The sequence below is a fragment of the Odocoileus virginianus genome, chromosome 1, assembly GCF_023699985.2.
Source record: "Odocoileus virginianus isolate 20LAN1187 ecotype Illinois chromosome 1, Ovbor_1.2, whole genome shotgun sequence".
Lineage (NCBI taxonomy): Eukaryota > Metazoa > Chordata > Mammalia > Artiodactyla > Cervidae > Odocoileus > Odocoileus virginianus.
The window spans coordinates 43,850,766-43,870,518 of record NC_069674.1 but is presented as its reverse complement, the minus strand read 5'-3'; the positions used below and the strand labels follow the sequence as shown (position 1 = coordinate 43,870,518).

The window sequence follows — 19,753 nt, the reverse complement described above, 5'->3', positions numbered from 1 at the left end:
ATTGGGAGAAAATAATAGCAAATGAAGCAACAGACAAAGGATTAATCTAAAAAATGTACAAGCAACTCCTGCAGCTCAATTCCAGAAAAATAAATGACCCAATCAAAAAATGGGCCAAAGAACTAAACAGACTTTTCTCCAAAGAAGACATACAGATGGCTAACAAACACATGAAAAGATGCTCAACACCACTCATTATCAGAGAAATGCAAATCAAAACCTCAATGAGATATCATTACATGCCAGTCAGAATGGCTGCTTTCCAAAAGTCTAGAAGCAATAAATGCTGGAGAGGGTGTGGAGAATAGGGAACCCTCTTACACTGTTGGTGAGAATGCAAACTAGTACAGCCACTATGGAGAACAGTGTGGAGATTTCTTAAAAAGCTGGAAATAGAACTGCCATATGACCCAGCAATCCCACTTCTGGGCATACACACCGAGGAAACCAGATCTGAAAGAGACACGTGCACCCCAATGTTCATCGCAGCATCTTTATAATAGCCAGGACATGGAAACAACCTAGATGCCCATCAGCAGACGAATGGATAAGGAAGCTGTGGTACATACACACCATGGAATATTACTCAGCCATTAAAAAGAATTCATTTGAATCAGTTCTAATGAGATGGATGAAACTGGAGCCCATTATACAGAGTGAAGTAAGCCAGAAAGATAAAGAACATTACAGCATACTAACACATATATATGGAATTTAGAAAGATGGTAATGATAACCCTATATGCGAAACAGAAAAAGAGACACAGATGTACAGAACAGACTTTTGGACTCTGTGGGAGAAGGCGAGGTGGGATGTTTTGAGAGAACAGCATGTATATTATCTATAGTAAAACAGATCACCATCCCAGGTGGGATGCATGAGGCAAGTGCTCGGGCCTGGTGCACTGGGAAGACCCAGAGGGATCGGGTGGAGAGGGAGGTGGGAGGGGGGATCGGGATGGGGAATACATGTAACTCCATGACTGATTCATGTCAATGTATGACAAAACCCACTGCAATGTTGTGAAGTAATTAGCCTCCAACTAATAAAAATAAATGGAAAAAATAAAAAATTAAAAAAAAAGAAGCCAATCTGAAAAACTATTATACAATTCCAAATATATGACATTCTTCAAATGACATGAAAAAGACACAGTAAAAAGATTACTGTTCGATAGGGATTCAGAGGAATTGGAGGAGAGATGAATAGGTGGAACACAGATGATTTTTAGAGCAGTAAAACTATTCTGCATGCAACTATAATGATAGATACATGTCATTATATATTTTTTCAAAACTCATAGAATACACAACTCCAAGAATGAACCCTAATGTAAACTATGGCCTTTAGTTAATAACATGTATTAATACTGACTCATCAATTGTAACAAATGTACCACACAAAAGCAAGACATTGATAAAGGGAAAACTGTGTGGGGAAGGGGGAAAAAAAATATGGGCCCTCTATACTTTCTGCTCAATTTTTCTATAAATCTGATAATATGAAACCAACAGATAATTTAATAGGGATGGATTAAGATATGCTCTATGTTTTTAAAATATCACTCTGGCTGTGAGATACAAAGAATAAATTTTATATGGAGGCAACATTGAAAACAGGAGATTAGCTAAAAAGATAATGCAATGATTCAAGCAAAAAGTAATGGTGGTTTGGGCTAAGGTGGGGGTTTTGGATATGGAGATAAGGGAATCAATTTGGGATATGTTGATAAAGAGTGGGTTTCTCATGATATCAAGCATCTATGACACAGCCATGAACCTGGAATCATGTGAAATATCATTTGGTTATAGGCTGAAATCTATTTTGCCATTCATATCCCTTTCCTTAGAATAAGAATTTATCATATCAGATATTGTTTTTAATAAAAGGGCCTTGTAAAACTGTGCAAGATGTTTGCTTTTCACACTTGTAATAGGATTTGACTTGTATCTATAATTCATTTAATATAGCCTTAAAGTGTTTTCCTTTTCTTTCACCTTTTCTGAAAATTTTTAATTACTGAAATTGGAAGGAATCTCCTTTGATAAGTCAATGCTACTGGTCAAGTTTGTATTTATAGCAACTCTGCAAACAAAAGCACACATTTCTGTTGTTTAGATTGGGCAAGACACATTTAAAGTAGAGGCCAAGAGTGATGGAGAATTGTTGCATATGATGACATCACACTAATAGACATCAGTCACAATCTGTCAAGGAAAAGGGAATTATTCCTTTAAAGACTATTATTTTAAAGACTATTATTAAATTTAAAGACTATTTGTTTTAAAGACTATTATTTGATTCTTTTAAAGACTATTATTAAAATTGGCTGAGAATAACAACTGTGTCAGTTTTTTTTTTTTTTTTTTTTTGCCTAAATATTTTAAGATGGGTGGCAAAAAAATTAGAAAGCCAAGAACAACCATGGTGGTGGTTTAGTCTGAGTTGTGTCTGACTGACTCTTGTGACCCCTATGGCCTGTAGCCCTCCAGGTTCCTCTGTCCGTGAGGTTTCCTAGGTGAATATACTGGAGTGTATTGCCATTTCCTCCTCCAGGGAATCTTCCTGACTCAGGGATTAAACCTGCAGACCTGCATTGCAGGTGGATTCTCTACCTCTGAGATACCAGGAAAGCCTGCCCTAAATGATTTTAAAAAACATGGCAAATTAACAGAATTGGTATCATTCATTTCTAACAGAGAAGGATCTCAAAAAGTAAATAATTTTTAATAAATTAATATTTTTTAAAGAATTATAAAAATGACTCCAGTCTTTGAAACTTACTATAAAAAGGGGTTAGATTACTTTGTTTCCTATGGGAAAACTCAAATGCACATAATAATTAAATGAACAAGACTGTCAGGATAGCTAATGGATACTTTGAATAAAAAATAATAATAATAGGATGGTATATTTGAATTATATACTTTTTCATTACTTAAGTCCCTAATTCTTAAAAAAAATCAAGCATTATTAGGAATCATATTTACTTAATGAAGAAGGCAAAGCATCCTTGGAATTGTTATTCATAGCATGTGACATCATTCATTTTTCTATTCCATTCAAGAATGTATACATTTAGGTCCTGAATGCTGTTTGCTACTTATGTTTATGAAGAGTGAGACTGTAATTATAGACTGAGCCACACGATCTCCTTTTAAAATCCCCCCTTTTTTTATGGCAAAGATTTCACCTGATTTTGAAATTTCACTCTTTATGAACACATTTTCTTTGAATAGAATATGTCTGAAAGTATATGTATGAGCAGCATTACTCACTTTCAGCTTTGGAAACATTTTACAACTCTAAGTCAAATAAATACAACATTATTAAGTAAACACATCTTAGTAGAAAAGGAAAAGTGTTTATATTGTATCTATTGTTTCTGTAATTTTTTTTTTAATTTCAAAAGTTCTTCCCAACAAGATAGTTACAAAATAATTAACCTGCAAGATTTACATTGCAATACCTTATTATCAGTAATTTTCAACTAGAAGTTTGAAAGAAATTGGTATTTTCACATTATATACTAAGTCACTTTCTAGCATGTAAACACTTTTAAAACGCTTGAAAGATATTATATGAAACCTTTAAAATGAGAAATACATCTGTGTGTTTCTTAATAAAACATTAAGTATACTGCAATAATGTAAACAAAAATCAAGCCTTTATTGGGCAGTTACAGAGGTTATATTCATGGGACTATTTTTAAGAGTTTTATGAGTTACCAGAGTGGGAGAATTTTAATTTCCTGCTTGCTTTTTTACCGGCCATTTTTGAGAGGTCTTCAATGTTATCCAGGATGCAGATGGGGATTATGTTAGAAGAGGAGAAAACTGGGGAGTCCTGGGTACATTAGCCTTAATCTTGCGATTAATTCTGCGCTAAGGCAAAAGAGGGAAAACGGATGACCTTTCCTTTTCTCCCAACACAGATCAGAGGCGGATAAGAGAGATCACCTAACTCCGGAAGATCAGCTAGCGGGTGGGGGAGAGGGCGTACTGATACCTGACTCTGCAAGAGCCTCCTTCTCCTTCCAGAGCTCATTTCTGCACGAGTCTTTAATTCTCAGTGCGGCTTCCTGCCTGGTGACTTTATTTGCCCTAAATGATACAACGTCCATTAAAAAAACAAACAACAAAACAAAACACTTTTTAAGGGTGATTGTTCAAGCTTGTGAAGAAACAAACGTCCTATAAAGAGCAAAAATATCTGCCTCTTTAAGGAAACAAGAAAGACTTGTTAAGTGCATGTTTATAACTCTGAAGACAGATAAATAGATGGAAAGAGACACACGTCTGTGTGTTTCGTTTCTATTCCTTATATAAGTTTTCTATCTAAAACTTACTTCCTCCTCCATCCATTACCTACTATAGCGCCTCTAATCTGCCCTATTTGGGGCTGCGTAGCACATCCCTACAGCCGGGTGGGGAGCTGTTGCTTTGGCCAGCGCGGCCGGCAGCCGGAGCGCGGAAGAAATGCTGAAGGCGAGCAGGCGGGGAAGAGTAAAGAAAAGGCTCTCCTCCCGCTCAGGTCCTCCACCGTGCACCGCTCCCCACCCCGCAGGACCCCGCCCCCAACACAGCACAAAGTTGGCCCAGAGACACAGGGCAGAGAGGGACAGGGGCTCTGGGCGGCTGACGGCGGGATGCTGGAGCGGCGCCTCCCGCACCCGGGAGAGCCTCCTGACGCCGCCGCAGCTGTCACCGCCGCGCCGAGCCACTGGCGAGCCCCCCGCCTCCCAGGTGGCTCCCAGCCGTCCCGTTGACAGCCCCCACTCACAAGTCTCCGCGTCCCCAACTCCCAGTTCTCCCCCCAGCCCGCCCGTCCCTCCCCACCCGCTTCCCGCCACTGCAGCGGGGGCAGCGATCTGGCGCTCCGAGGACTCCCCGCCACTGTCCCCGCGAAGGCTGCCGCTGCTGCTGATTCGCGGCGCCGCAGACACAGCCCCGCCGCGGACGCCCGGGCCAGACCGTGGGGACCCGCGCCTGAGCATCCCCTGAGCGCGCACGGAGTGCGAAGGCGGGGGCGGGAGGGAAAGGGAGGAGGAGTTGCTGATCCCCTAGCGGACCCAGGAAGTTGTCCTTAAAAAATATACATCGTCGATCGGCGGTTGAGCAGCCACCTGGCCAGAGCAGCATGTGGACTGGCTCGCCGGGTCCCCTAAGTGCTCTGTGGCTGCCGCTGCCGCCACCGCCGCCGTCAGAGCAGCTGCTGCTGACAGCAGGAGCCCCGCGCGGGGCAAGGAGCCGGGACGCGCCGCCGCAGCGTCCCCTGCTTACTGCTGGCCGCTTCGTCTCGGGAGGTGGCAGTCACTGTTGCTGCTGAGAAACCAGCCCGCATTTCCGAGGCTGGTCGCCTGGTGAGGAGTTGAGACTCTACACCTCCCGCCCGGACCCCACATGGCTTGTTACCTGGTCATCAGTTCAAGACATCTCAGCAATGGTCACTACCGGGGCATTAAAGGAGTCTTCAGAGGGCCCCTCTGCAAGAATGGATCTCCCTCTCCGGTAACCTGCACACACGCGCGCGCAGACACACACACATACCACCATCAGAGTTAATATAAATAGAAATGCTGTCCTGGCACAATGAAGGGGAGATGGGTATCTACCTTGCTCATAAGTATATTGTGTCTGTTTATGCAGTTTGTTGAGAGGCTTGCTCATGGGGGTGTGGGTTCACATGTGTATTTTCAACACAGTCATTAATATCTGTAGTGGTTAGGATGCAACTATTTACAGAATTTAGTGAAGTGCGGGATTGTGAAAGTAGCTCTTGAGTGTTGTGTCAAGTTATGAATCTGCTGATTTGGGCAGTATAGAAAGTTTGAGTGGCACTTTATAGCCATGCTTTGTGAAATTATCAGTTGGGATTAGTTTAACCATGCTGCACTACTTTATAAGAAAATAAACTCTTTGAAGCTTTTTGCATCAGAGTTCTAGCCAAAGGAAAAGTGTTGGATGCCCATATGGTGCAATATAATGTTTCACTATGCAGGTACTTTAAGAAAAGCCAAAGAGTTCTTTGTGGCAATAATTAGTCTTTTTTGTATTATGTATAGATGGATTGATATGCAAATTTGAGTGACTGCTACTTAATTTAGTAAACTATTCAATTTAGTCTCCTATTTGTTTTAGTATTTTTTGTTAAATGATTTTGATTAGAATTTATGGCTTCAGTATATATTTTAGTTCATTCTTAGTACATATTATAGATGAATTTTTTAAGGATTCAAATGTTTTTCAAAAAAGTCATGATTTACTTTTTAAAGTGTTGAATTATTAGTAAGTGACTAAGGATCTAAACTTGAAGAACATTTTTTTTTCCAGTTTAATGTGAAAAGCCAGTACCTTCATGTATAATATAAAGAGGGAAAACTGAAGTGGTTTGATTTTTATTTTCATTTTTTGGTACTTTCTATTGGTTTTTAATTCTTCATTAGCATGAACTATTCAAAACTGCAATATATTATAAAAACCTGTGATTAAAGACAGTGTGTGATTTGCATGAGAAATCTGAAATCAGAAAGTGCAGGTACCAGAGATATCACTAGGACTCCTGACTGTGACAAACTATTTTTTTTCACGCACTGTAAAAAGTAGGTCATTGCAATCCCCCTGCAACTATTTAGCACTGAGTCAAAAGTGTAAGATGGAATATACTGTTCATACTGGCATTTACAATTAAATTCATAGAGTTAAAAGGGTCTTGGAGAGCTTTAGTTGAATAAAGCCCATATTCAGTGTTTCTGAGCAGTTGGTCTGAATCCTTCCTGTTTGTAAAGATTCTCAGAACTAGAGTTTCTGCAGTCTCAGCAAACCACCTTATTATTTAACAACCCATGGTGTCAGAATCTTCCATAGAGCAGACTTAAATCCTTCAAACTTTTCTTTAAGTTCATTTCATCTAGAAAACCTAGAATGTTCCATCTGCCTCACAGGTGTTATTTTTTTTCCACCCTTTGATAATCTCTGTGGCTGTCTTCCCAAACTCTCTGATTGTAGAAATCTGAACTGGATAGTGCATTAGGTGTATGTCCCTTAATCACTCAAGGAATAAAGGGAGAATTACTTCATAGTTCTTTTATTGTTTAGTTCTATTTAAGTTGGTTAGAATATGGAAGTGTTAATCTTCCAAAATCTGAAGGGCTTGCAAAGAAAATTTCTGTTATATGGTCAAAAAGAGTCCTTCCTCTCCCCACACCCCCCATCCCACTTTGCTCATTCATTTTCCTAGGAGCCTGAATGACCCCATAGGGACCAGACATATGAATGTGGATGTAAGAAAATAGCCCATAATCCACATGGCTCTCCTGCTGACCAGAGCTCACACCTACATGACATTATTTATTATTGAGCTGATTTTCACGAAAATACTGATTTGTTTACTTTTACCTAGGTGTCATATTTTGACTCACTGGACTGTTCTCTCCAATGTTTACAGTTTACACGTTTGACTATACTTAAATTACATTTGCATCATTTAAAAATATCTGAATTAGTTTGTGTATTTCCTAAACCTGATATATTTTTTCTTCTTTTGCATTTTACTGTGGGATTCGAATGATTATTTCAAGGTTTGAAAAGTTTCTCACATGAGATGAGCATACGTGAAAACTGGTGTTTATTCATTCTCTGTCACTGGCAGATTGTTGAGACAAGTCAGAATTTCCTTCACCTTGCATAACATTTAATCTTTCTCCTTAAATTGAAATAGGTCACTATCTTCTGGACCCTAGACCCTTGAGAACTTAAGTAACAGTTTCCTGGTCCAGATGAGTTTATATATGCCTTCTTCATTAATGAGTTGTGAAGCATAAAGGTGAAAACAGGTTACACATCTTTTTTTACTTTCAGTTACTTTCAGGTTAGCAGAAGTTTATTGATTTTTTTCATCAGCATATGTAATGAGTATTTGTAAGTATTTATCATCAGCAAACTCATGGTATACAATCACTTATTTTTTATTAAAACATAGCTACTCAGAAGGTATGTTTTTCAAATTTAATGCCCAGAATGGTCTCAAATTGACCTCTGTGTCAATAATTTAGTTATTTCTACTCACTAAAACTCAGCTTATCTGGGACTGTGGATTGGGGTATTTAACTCATTTTCACTTAGTTCTACAATAATTTAAATATTGGTTCTTATTTTCTTAATCTGTCTTTCCTATTTTAATCCATGTTTTTCTGTTTTAGTAGAGCTGTTTGAAAGTAGCACATAACAGAATCATTGAATAAGATTATTTTGTAACTTTGTTTAGAATGGAGAATAGCCACAATTCCTTTTTTGATGTAATAAGAGTTTCTTTCTTTGATAGTTCTGATATAAATTTTCCTGGGTAGTATGAATTTAACATTTCAATGTTTTATAGATATAATTCTTCAGTTATAAATTTAAAGTAGTTGTATAATTTGTCATATTAAAATGACATGTCTATAGAATTTGAACACATGATATATTAAACTGACAGTAAAAAGGGGGTGCTTATATTTATATACATTTTTATTTCAAAAGATTTCATTTAGAAAACATTGAATCATTACATGGAACTCTTGTAATAAATACTTAATGGGATACTTGAGAAATAAATAAAGCATTTTACCCCTAAACATTTTTCACAGATCAGTAAACTAAAAATCCTAGAGTGAAATTCAGTTCCTATCATCAAAGTGAAAACATGAAAATGTCTTATCTGTTGCATCTCTGTTCTTTTTGGTGACTTGGCATGAAGAAATAGCTTCTTGCTTTTTATCCTAATTAAGATGTGAATAATTGATTTGAGAGAGTTTACGTTACTTTAAATAGAGGAATAGATTAGAGAAAAAAATGACAGAGCATCACATAGTGCATATTGGTAAAAGTCTCCAACTTTAGAAAATATTCTAACTCCCACATTTTAGTATATTTATCTCCCACCATATTCCAAATATATAATAAGATTGAATGATGACTTTAAAAATCACAGATGCATACACACACACACACACATGCCCGCACATGCCTGCATATATTTATGCATAAATATATAGATACATGGGCTTCATAGTTGGCGCTAGCTGTGAAGAACCTGCCTGCCAATGTAGGAGACATAAGAGATACAGTTTTATCCCTGTGTCAGTACGATGATCCCCTGGAGGAGGGCATGGCAACCCACTCCAGTATCCTTGCCTGGAGAATCCCATGGACAGAGGAGCCTGGAGGGCTCCAGTCCATAGGGTCCCACAGAGCCGGACACGACTGAAGCAGCTTAGCACACGTGCGTACAGATACACACTAGTTACCAGTGCTCAAGTACAAGAAGCTACCTATATACTAAGTTATAACCTTTACTGTCAGAGCTGTTAAAAGTTCAACTTTCTTACAACTCAGGAACCTGAAAGTTCTTCTACCACCATGTTTGAATTCAAATGAACAAGTAATATCCTCTATGTAGTGTCAAAAATATTTGACTATATTCTTAGCTATCTTAAGTAATGTAAAATATGATATCACATTTAAGAGCTGTGTATAGTTCATTACAGTTTATTTCATCTGTGTGTGAACAATAGTAAGACTGTCATTCAGTTTATCTAGTGATTAAATGTTAACAATAATCATAGTTTTATCTGTGGTACGTGGTCAGCTTATTACCATTCTTTGGAAGCTTAGATAAAATGATACTTCTTCAAAAGTACTTATTCCTAGGAACTCTATAGACACCCAGGAATATCTGTTTCTGGGAATATCTGTTGTCTACCCCTGAAACATTTGATGTGAAGAAAATTCTTGGGATTTTCATCTCAGCAACATATCAGGATCCTTGGATGATGATATTGTTTAATTTAATTCTTGTTTTGTTTAGTGATCTTATTCTAAGTTGTATGACTGACTGCATTACCTAATTGAAAGAGGTGACATATAAATGAGTGAGCATTTTAAATGGACTAAACATTTCTATAAAGTTCTCTTTTAAAAATTATCAATGCATATGTGTAAATGAATGAAGTTCTAGTACAGATTAATTACCTTGAGCATGCATTTATTCAGAGAACCCCTTATGAAGGAATGAGTGCAATTACGACCTTGCTCTTTTTTAAATGACTATAATAAATGTATGTATTTCCATTATGTTTAATAAGTACATGGTTAAACATATCCAAAAATGTTCTCAAATTGTTGCACTTTTCATGTGCCAAGAATAATTATGAGGATATGTTCTCCAATAGAGAAGTCACCTGCCTCTTCTTGAATTCATGAATACATATACTGCCTTTCATATTGAAACTTTCAGATGTTTTCCTAAAGGAAGATGCAGTTACAATTCTTACAGAGCATGTTTTCTTTGCTATGTCAAATATTGTATTAAGCAATCTCCTTTCCTCTCATAACCTTTTCAACCCATTTCTTCTCTTTCCCAACTAAATGATTATAGAAACTTGTAGTTGGCATTTGTGCTTTCCAGAATAACTCTCAACTTTCTAGGACTTAATTCATGTTTCTGTAACTTCAGGAAGTTTTCACAATAAGAAGAACCCAATGAATATTTGAGTGCTATAACTTGTGGCTTTATTAGCTCATACTGCATTTATCTCACAGTTATAATTTAATGGGTCAATTTCTTGATTTGTTTCTTTTAGATTAACAATTAACATAAACTCTATTTTAGGTTTATTTCCCATATTTTGGAAACAGAATAAAAGATACTTTCATCATGTGGCTAAATGGGGATGTTATTTAACATAGAACTTAATCATTTGTACTTTTGTTAAAAAAAAAAAAAACTTATAACTGTGATATCTTTGTTGTGTAAGATTTCACTTAGAGACATAGTTTTCATGTGTTAAATATTAATAGGGCTTGAGATGTCAATAGGATTAAAGCTGTACTGAGAGCAAAGATTGAGAAGAGTAATATGTATTTTGAATAACTTTATGAAGTGCATTTCAGTATGAATTTGGTTTGTTAAACTACGCAATGCTAGAATAATTCTTTAGGATACACATACATATTGTGTAGAAAATAATTTGAATCAAAATTGAGATAAAAATGCTACTTTTCTTAAAAATATCTTTTGGTTTTAACAGAGTTTTCCAGGTAATTCTTATAAAATGACAAGCAGCAGTCTTGTAGATAGATCAGGCTTACTTAGTGGATAAGGTCTAGAGAGAGATATTAAATATTTGATATACTCTCATAAAATGCAGAGTTCTGATGATAATAGGAATATATCAGTCACCAAGTTCCAGAGTCTTTCTTGCATTGGAAATGCTTATTGGATATGAAAAGAAACTGTGGAAAGGTGAACTGTGTAATAGGTAGACAGCATTCTCATTTGTAACTAAGACATTGTTAGCTTATTGAACACAAGAATGCAAGGGAATATTATATACTATTTAAAATGGAAAGGACTTTTAAAAGTAATCACTAATGATCTTGCTTTTCCTGAGATGAATCCCTAATAGCATACATTGAATTAAAAGTGAACACTTCTTTCCTTTAAATTTGATACCTAAAATTTAAACATTACCTTCTAAAAAACTGATAATATAATTTTCCTTGAGAGATAAAGAGAGCTGTATCATGATCTATATTCCCTTTCTTCTTGGACTGTTAGGAAACCTAGAGACCAATCTCTGGCTTCCCAGAGTGATGGGGATTAATGCTGACCTTCAACGCAACATGAGATTCTCACTCCTACTTACCTCTTATTCCTGGTCTAGCTTTTATTTTTAGTTTATTTTCTGTAACTCTCATTCTTTTACATTTATTGTTTTAATGTATAAAGTTTCTTTTAGATGACTTAAGTCTGTTGTGAAAGCAAGTCAGGCTATAAAAAAATAATAAAATATAGACTATCCAACTATCAGGATGCTACTCAGGATTTTAGACTAGACAGCTTTGAATGTGATTCATGGAGAGTATTCATTTTATTCATTTGTAGCAAGTATAATTAGAGCTGCCAATTTTTTGCTTTGACAATTGGCAAATTCCTTTTGGCAAGTTTGATTTCACTTTTGTGTGGGTGTAAGAAGCAGAATATAGTTTATTTTGAAAGGAGTACTGCCAATTAGCTTTTTTTTCTTAACAGTCTTTTACCTCCCTGTTATTCTTCTTGCCATTGATCCTTATTCCTTTCATTAGCATGGTTACTAGTTTCTTCAACATCTTTTTTGGTTCATGACTAAATGTTGGCATATACTTCTAACTTCAGAGACATAGGTCTCTGCAAATTTTAAGAACCATCCCATTCTGTCTGCTCCCCAACCTGAGCATGCATGTTCCTTCTCTGTTCATCAATCATACATATTAATAATTTTCATCTCCAGCTGAAAATTTAGAGCTTCCCCCATATCATCTTTCAGAACCCACATACCATTGCTATTCCCCTGCCTTTTCCCCTGCCTTTTCCCCTGCCATGCTGTGTCAGTTACTCAGTCATGTCTGACTCTTTGTGACCCCGTGGAATATAGCCTGCCAGGCTCCTTTGTCCAAGAGATTCTCTAGGAAGGAATACTGGCTGCTGCTGCTGCTGCTGCTAAGTTGCTTCAGTCATGTCCGACTCTGTGCTACCCCAGAGACGGCAGCCCACCAGGTCCCCTGTCCCTGGGATTCTCCAGGCAAGAACACTGGAGTGGGTTGCCATTTCCTTCTCCAATGCATGAAAGTGAGAAGTGAAAGTGAAGTCGCTCAGTTGTGTCCAACTCTTAGTGACCCCATGGACTGCAGCCCACCAGGCTCCTCTGTCCATGGGATTTTCCAGGCAAGAGTACTGGAGTGGGGCGCCATTGCCTTCTCCAAGGACTACTGGAGTGGGTTGCCTTTCCCTTCTCCAGAGGATCTTTCCGACCCAGGGATCGAACTCAAGTCTTCTGCATCTCCTGCATTGGCAAGCAGATTTTTTACCACTGAGCTATTTGGGAAGCCTTTCCCACAGTTACGCAGCAGTTCATTTGTCTCATATTATCTCCTCAATAGCAGAAAAATACTGTCAGTTTCTCCCTACATATGATATCCTTTTCAGGTCCCCATTTTGCTATGAATAATTTTATTCTGTAACATGTTCCCTGGCAAGCAAAGGTGATAGGCATTTCCTCTTTGTGAATAATATAAATACCATTTGTAAAGAGAAAGTAACTATTGAGCCCCTTACTGAATGATGGAGAGAATGGAGGAGGCTCCATTGAAATCTGACCCTTCTTGTTGATTTGCTTCATCTGAATATGAAGAGACAAGAGGTGTCCATATTACTTACATTCACATTATCTGAACATGTTCATAGTCCTTGGGTGGTATCTAAGAGTTTTCATGATCTAGCCCCTTTGGACATCTTCAGCTTTAACTCTTCTGCCGAATCCTATGGTCCAGTCGTACTGAACTACTCAAAATTCTTTACTGTGACATGTGTTTGTGGACCTTTTTGTCATTGCACATGCTATTCTGTTTGTTACAAATCCTTTTTTCTTGGGATATGTTTAAATTATTCTTTCAAATGGAAACAGTTGTGTTCTCATGTGAATCTACACGAAGTCCCAGGGATCGGTGCTTCTGTTTCAGGCCACAGTCACATCATTGCTCATAATCACTGTGTTTATTTGTCTCCATTTCTCCATGAGTTGTGAGATCCTTGAAGTCATGTTTGTCATTTTCTTTATATTCTCAGAGCTGGGCATAGCTTCTGGTTTATTATTGGTTTCAATAGAAAACAAAAGAATTTCAATAGAAATTTAATTGTTATATATATTCCCTTTGGTCCTTCTGGTAGCTCCAAGAAGAAAATATTTTCTTAGAGAATTGTTTTTCCCCAAGTTAGTTATAATCTGTTAGAATGCAAACTGTTCTACTGGATTTTGTGGTCACTCTTTTCATGGTGATGCTTCTTACTTCAAATTCTACCAAGATGCTTTGGTCAATTGCCTCAAGTATAATATAATACTTCCTATTATTTCAAATTGCAAAGTGCTTTATTCCATGTAACTGTTCCAGAACATCTTTTGTTAAAGGCCACAAGAGGCTGAAGAATGGCTATATATAAATGGATGAAATTCATACCTGAGTTAGTTGAGCCATATTTTTCATTGGCACATATTTAATAGCCTCTGTGAAATGAATTATGTTAGGAACTTGACCGTTCCCTTCCCATTTAGAAGTGTGTAGTAAGAAGGAAAGATAGTTGTTTTCACACCATTTCTCTCTATCTTGTTCTCATTTTCTTTCTTTTGAAAAAGAGACAATCATTTCCTTGTCACTGGCCACTGTAGCCTTTGAGAAAGCACCATCCTGGAGCAGCTGCAAAGTGGTGGTTTCATAATTGCCTGCCCTCTCCAGTGGTTTAAACTTATCAATCACAGTTTCCAATAAGGTTTTGCTAGTACTGATACTTTTTTTTGTCTTGGATAAGTCAGGATGTGGTCACTATCCTCAAAAGAATCTTGGACTTTTTTCTAAATAATGAGTTTTTATTAAAATATCCAGCCATTTCAACTAGACATACAGAAAGACAGTAATACTCTCTGGAGTGGAGAGAATCAGGCCTTTCGTATGGTCAGTTTTTTTTTTTTCTTCTTTTTTCCAGTTGTTAACAAATATTTGACTTATTTATCTTATTTAGAGGATATAAAAATTGGAAGGAATTTTAACAATCTGGTTTAGCCAGCCACTATATACATTTTAAGATATCATTATGATAGAATAATGACTTCTCAAAGATGCCCACATTATAATCCTTAAAACCTTTGGCTTTAACTTAACATAGCAAAAAAGACTATACAGATGTGACTAAATTAAGGATGTTGAGAAAATTTTCCTGGATTATGCAGGTGAACTCAGTAGAATCACAAGGACCTTTATAAGAGGAAGGCAGAAGTGTCAGAGTCAGAGAGAGAGCTTTGAGATGTTATGCTGCTGGCTTTGAAGATAGAGGAAGAGGCCACAAGTCAAGGAATGCATATGACTTCTTGAAGCAAGACAAGGCAAGTAAATAGATTCTCCTGTAGAGTCTCCAGAAAAAATCACAGCCCTGCTAACACATTGATTTTAGCCTAGTAAGACTTCTGAATTAACAGACTGTAAGATAATAAATGTGTTATCTTTTAAGCCAGTAAGTTTGTGGTCATTTGCCAGAATACCCATAGGAAATGAATACAGCTACTCTTAACATGGGCAAACATTTCCAGTGGTAGGGTGCTTCTCTGCTTACCAAAGTGACTGATCCTCTAGTGAGACTGTGTCTCCTTCTGCCCTCCCCCAATGTCTCTGCCTCTATTTACTCAGTTTTCTTCCTCAGTGTGCCCCTTGGAAACAAGAGGATAGATCTACCCTGTCTTCAGTATTATGTCCTTTCAACTATTCAGAGATAGTTGGTGATTTTTCAGTAGAGGACTGAAAAATTTGTGAGAACTAACCTTCTTCATGTATATTACTTACATTATTTTCTTATTTATTAGTTGAATTTTGTGCAACTCAAAATACTTTATTACACTGTTTAATGTAATAGATGTTTTGAAATACAGTATGCTGTTTCTTTTTTTAATGGCTGATATTCTTGAAAGGTGATAATAAACTCAGTAAAATATTATCATATATTTAGAAAAATATCCACACTTTTAAATCATGTCTATTTTTTTAATAGTTCCTTTTCATACTGTATACATCCTTTAAACAGAAAATAAACTTAAGACTACAAACCAGATCACTTTAAAAGCATATTTTTTCTTGGTTTGTTGAGTCTTTGATTTAGATATCTGCAAATTTCCTAGGTTATGAAAAATATTAACTTTAAATAAAAAGTAATGGGATGAGTCAAAATAACAATTATAATTTCATAAAATCTTCAACATTCCTATTCTAGACATAGCAGTATCTAAATAGAAAGTTACTTTTTACATTTTGTATTAAAGAATAACATAATATATAAATTATCACAAATTGTAAATGTATAGCCATTTAATACCCCAGATGTGGATATATTACAATTTCCTGGAAGCACCAGGTGTGCCTCTTATCAAGCATCACCGAAACCAAAAGCGACTATTGTCCTAATCCCAGATCATAAACTGTCTTATTTTTTTAAAAAATGATATTAGAAAGAGTTATAGTAGGAAATACATATTCTTGCAGCTCAGCTGACAGCAAAGTCCTCTTTCTGGGTAGGTGTAGGTAACTAGACAATGTTTTAGCTGCTTACTATCCTACTTCACTTTGACTGACACAGCTAACTTGTTAACTATTTGAAATGAACAAAAGAATACTGATCTGTAAGAATGAATGGATTCATGCTAATACAACACACGGATCATATCCAGGGTGAAATTTGTGAAGTATTTCATTATTGTTCCTTCAATAGTACAAGTTGAAATTCAAAGATCTGACCATCATGTAGATTTCAATATCTTTGGTTAGGAATGGCTCTGTTGAATTCTCATTATTTGAGGATATGTGAATTATGTATTTAGTGGCAAGCTAGTAAATGATTAAAGGAAAGAAACCTCTATCTTGGACTTCTCATAAAAAATGAAATTTATGTGCAAATGATATGTAAACTTTATTACAAAAGTTGTTATAATCTCACACACATGCATAAGGATAAAATACAAGCCTGTGTTGCTATGGAAACAGGATTATTGCCAAGAAGATTATAGATAAAACCCAAACAATGCTCATATTAATCAATCCTAAATTAAATGAATTTAAATATGTTTAAAGAACTGATCATGTGCTTTCAATAAAATGCTCATCTTCCAGTATCCATATGCTACATACTGTGAGTTCAAGAGCTCTGCATGATATTGCTGGAGCAACCTTTAGTGGCAATCACTGATGATTTGTTTTCTTATCTTTATAGATGAAAGATTTGTGAAATTGCATTATAAGGGAAAAGTAATAAACTGCAATAAATTTTCTTTATGTGTTCCTACCAATAGTAAGTCACTTTGCTGTAAACTTTTTAATAATCGTATTCAGTTACATCCTCTGTGATCATCAGGATAGACTCCATCCCTGAAAATTATAGAGAAAATCAGTTTTCTACAAGAAATAGAACAGGTGAGAAAGCATACATGCATGTGTGCTCGATCGCTAAGTCGCATTTGATTCTTTGCAACCTCATGGACTGTAGCCTACCAGGCTCCTCTGTCCATGGGATTTTTCCAAGCAAGAATACTGGAATGGGTTGTCATTTCCTCCTTCAGGGGATATTCCTGACACAGAGATCGAACCCATGTCTCCTGCATTAGCAGGGGGATTCTTTTACCACTGAGCCTCCTGGGAAGTCCTGAGAAGGCATATCTGGAACAAAATTATAATTGACATAAACATATTCATAGGGAATATTAGGTGAACTTATATAAGCATCACTGAATCTGAAGATCATAGAATTAGATCCAATAGACAGTAACTGGAGTACAACTTGTGATCTACTTGTGTGACACCGATTTGGGTACATAAAGTTTTAAATTATTCATTAAGTTGTGAATATAAGGCTAGCTCTAAGATTCAGTTTCTGATTATGATGAGCACTGTGTTTGATGAAATATGGGAGGAACCTACAACCTCACAATTTCTTACCAGCCTGTTCGGAAACAACTCACTAATGTTTGATCAGTGGTTTTCATGTTGTAGTTGTTTTTATTTTTTCGTATATTATTAGTTCAAAGGAAATCTTTGGAGCCAGGCAAAATAGATGGATGCATGCATGTACACTCGGTCACTTCAGTTGTGTCCAACTCTTTGCGACCCTATGGACTGTAGCCTGCCAGACTCCTTTGTCCAGGGAATTCTCCAGGCAAGAAGGCTGGAGTGGGTTGTCATGCTCTCCTCCAGGGGATCTTTCCCACCCAGGGATTGAACCTGCATCTCCTGTGTCTCCTGCATTGCAGGCAGATTCTTTACATCAGAATCACCTGGGAAGCCCAAAATAGATTGACCCTTTGGCTAAAGCTGGGGGGAAGCTTGAATAGTGAAAATCTTCTCTTTTTCCTCTGGGCAGAGATGCTGGGAAGGGAAAATACATCTAGGCATAAGCCCTGGAACTTTATGATTTGAATACCACTTAGATGGACCACAAGGGGCAAGTATCTGCTGTTTCCAAAACATAATTAAAATGCGTATATCTTATCCAGAGTAACTTAATTAACTATTTGACACATTGCCAGTTAATTCCATCACTAGACATTGATTATCTATTACATTCACTCTAAGTTTGAAGTTTTTATAAAAAACAGTAAGGTGACTTTGGGATTTCAGGAACACCTTCATGAATAAACTCAAGGAAGCTCAAGTTTTTTCCTAAACTGAGTCCCTGAGCAGACTTTAGAGTCAGTGGGAAATAACCATTGTGTGGGACAGAAATCTGGATATAGGAACCTGGTCTGGGAGAAGCCTAAGGTTTCTAGAACTGGAGACAGAAGAACATTTTAATTGGGAAGTCAGTGTCATTAATTCATTTATTCGTCCAGTCATGTTTAACAAGTATTGTAAGGGTCTGCTATGTGTCCAACCCTTATTGGCTATGTAGAAAAACTGAAAGATAAATCACACTATGAGAAATGAAGGTATATTTTCCAAATATACCAAACAAGCAGCAAATACACTTGAAAGTAATTCTATCTGCATGCTTTGGTAAGTGACCAAATTCATTTGGATAAAGCAGAAGAAAGAAGGTGAGGGGGGCACCTGAATTGTATGAAGAGAGAGGATGGTTGGTTGGCCCATGGCACTGAGCACTGAGGTCAGAGCTTAAAAGTAATTTTTGCCTAGACAGTTCTAAACTTATCTGTAGATTTTACCATTTTGTTCTTTTTGTTTTGTTTTATTTTGGATCTTAGTACACTTTTTGGTTGTTTTTTGAAACTTTGGCTGCTTACGTGAGACTGAGGGAATGACAGCAATTGAAGGCAGTGTTTCTGTGACCCTGCTGATGTCATTGTGGGATGTAGCCCACTAGACCAGCATTGAAAGTATAACTGGCTGAGGGATGAACGGATGTGGTAGAGAGAGTTCCTAGAGGGGAGACTGCATCAGAGCACTAGACAGGACTTTGTGTGGGGGTGTGGGGATCTGAGTGCTTCCCTTTCCCTTGGGAGAAGGCATGGTTGGCCACCTCCTTAGAGAAGATGCTGTTTCTATTCTGTGGAGAACCTTCTGTTTTCAGTGGCTAATGCCAGACATTCCCATTATACAAATTGGAGTGTGTGTGTGTGTGTGTGTGTGTGTGTTCAGTCATGTCCAACTCTTTGTGACCCCATGGATTATAGCCTGCCAGGCTCATCTGTCCATGGGATTCTCCAAGCAAGAATACTGGAGTGGGTTGCCATTTCTTTCTTCAGGGATCTTCCCAACCCAGGGATTGAACCCAGGTCTTCTGCATTGCAGGAACAACCAGATGCAAATATATATAAGAAATATCCTTTACCCTGCTACTGATGTACTCTTTGATGTAAATGAAGGAGCTGGAAAAAGTTCTTCTCTTAATCCAATAACTCAGGTGTTAGGTACCCAAAAGAAAATGAAGACCAATGTGGAAATGAAAGCGTAAGAAGGGAGCAGTAAAGATGAGTCTTAATTCAAAGTTCTGCTTTGAAAGGTCTTTACATGCCCCTTGAGCATGGAGACCTCTAAGAGGAAGGCCCTAAGAGAAATAAGAAGACTTAACAGGTCCTGGAAGAGCTCTTTGCTATCCTGCATAGACGATAAACTCACCTGTAACCCAGGTTCCCAAAGAAAGATTCTCAGGGCAGTTATAACTGTCTTCAGAGCTATAGCCATAGGGCTGG

General features: G+C 37.2%; 1 protein-coding gene across 1 annotated transcript in view; it reads left to right on the top strand.

Moving 5' to 3' along the window:
• The first annotated feature begins 4,649 nt into the window (after nucleotides 1-4,649).
• The window catches only part of ZNF804B (zinc finger protein 804B), a 522,963-nt gene continuing 507,859 nt past the window's right edge, over nucleotides 4,650-19,753 (top strand). The window contains 1 exon segment of the mRNA XM_070467413.1: nucleotides 4,650-5,510. Coding sequence (XP_070323514.1) covers nucleotides 5,403-5,510 — 108 coding nt within the window. The 5' untranslated portion in view covers nucleotides 4,650-5,402.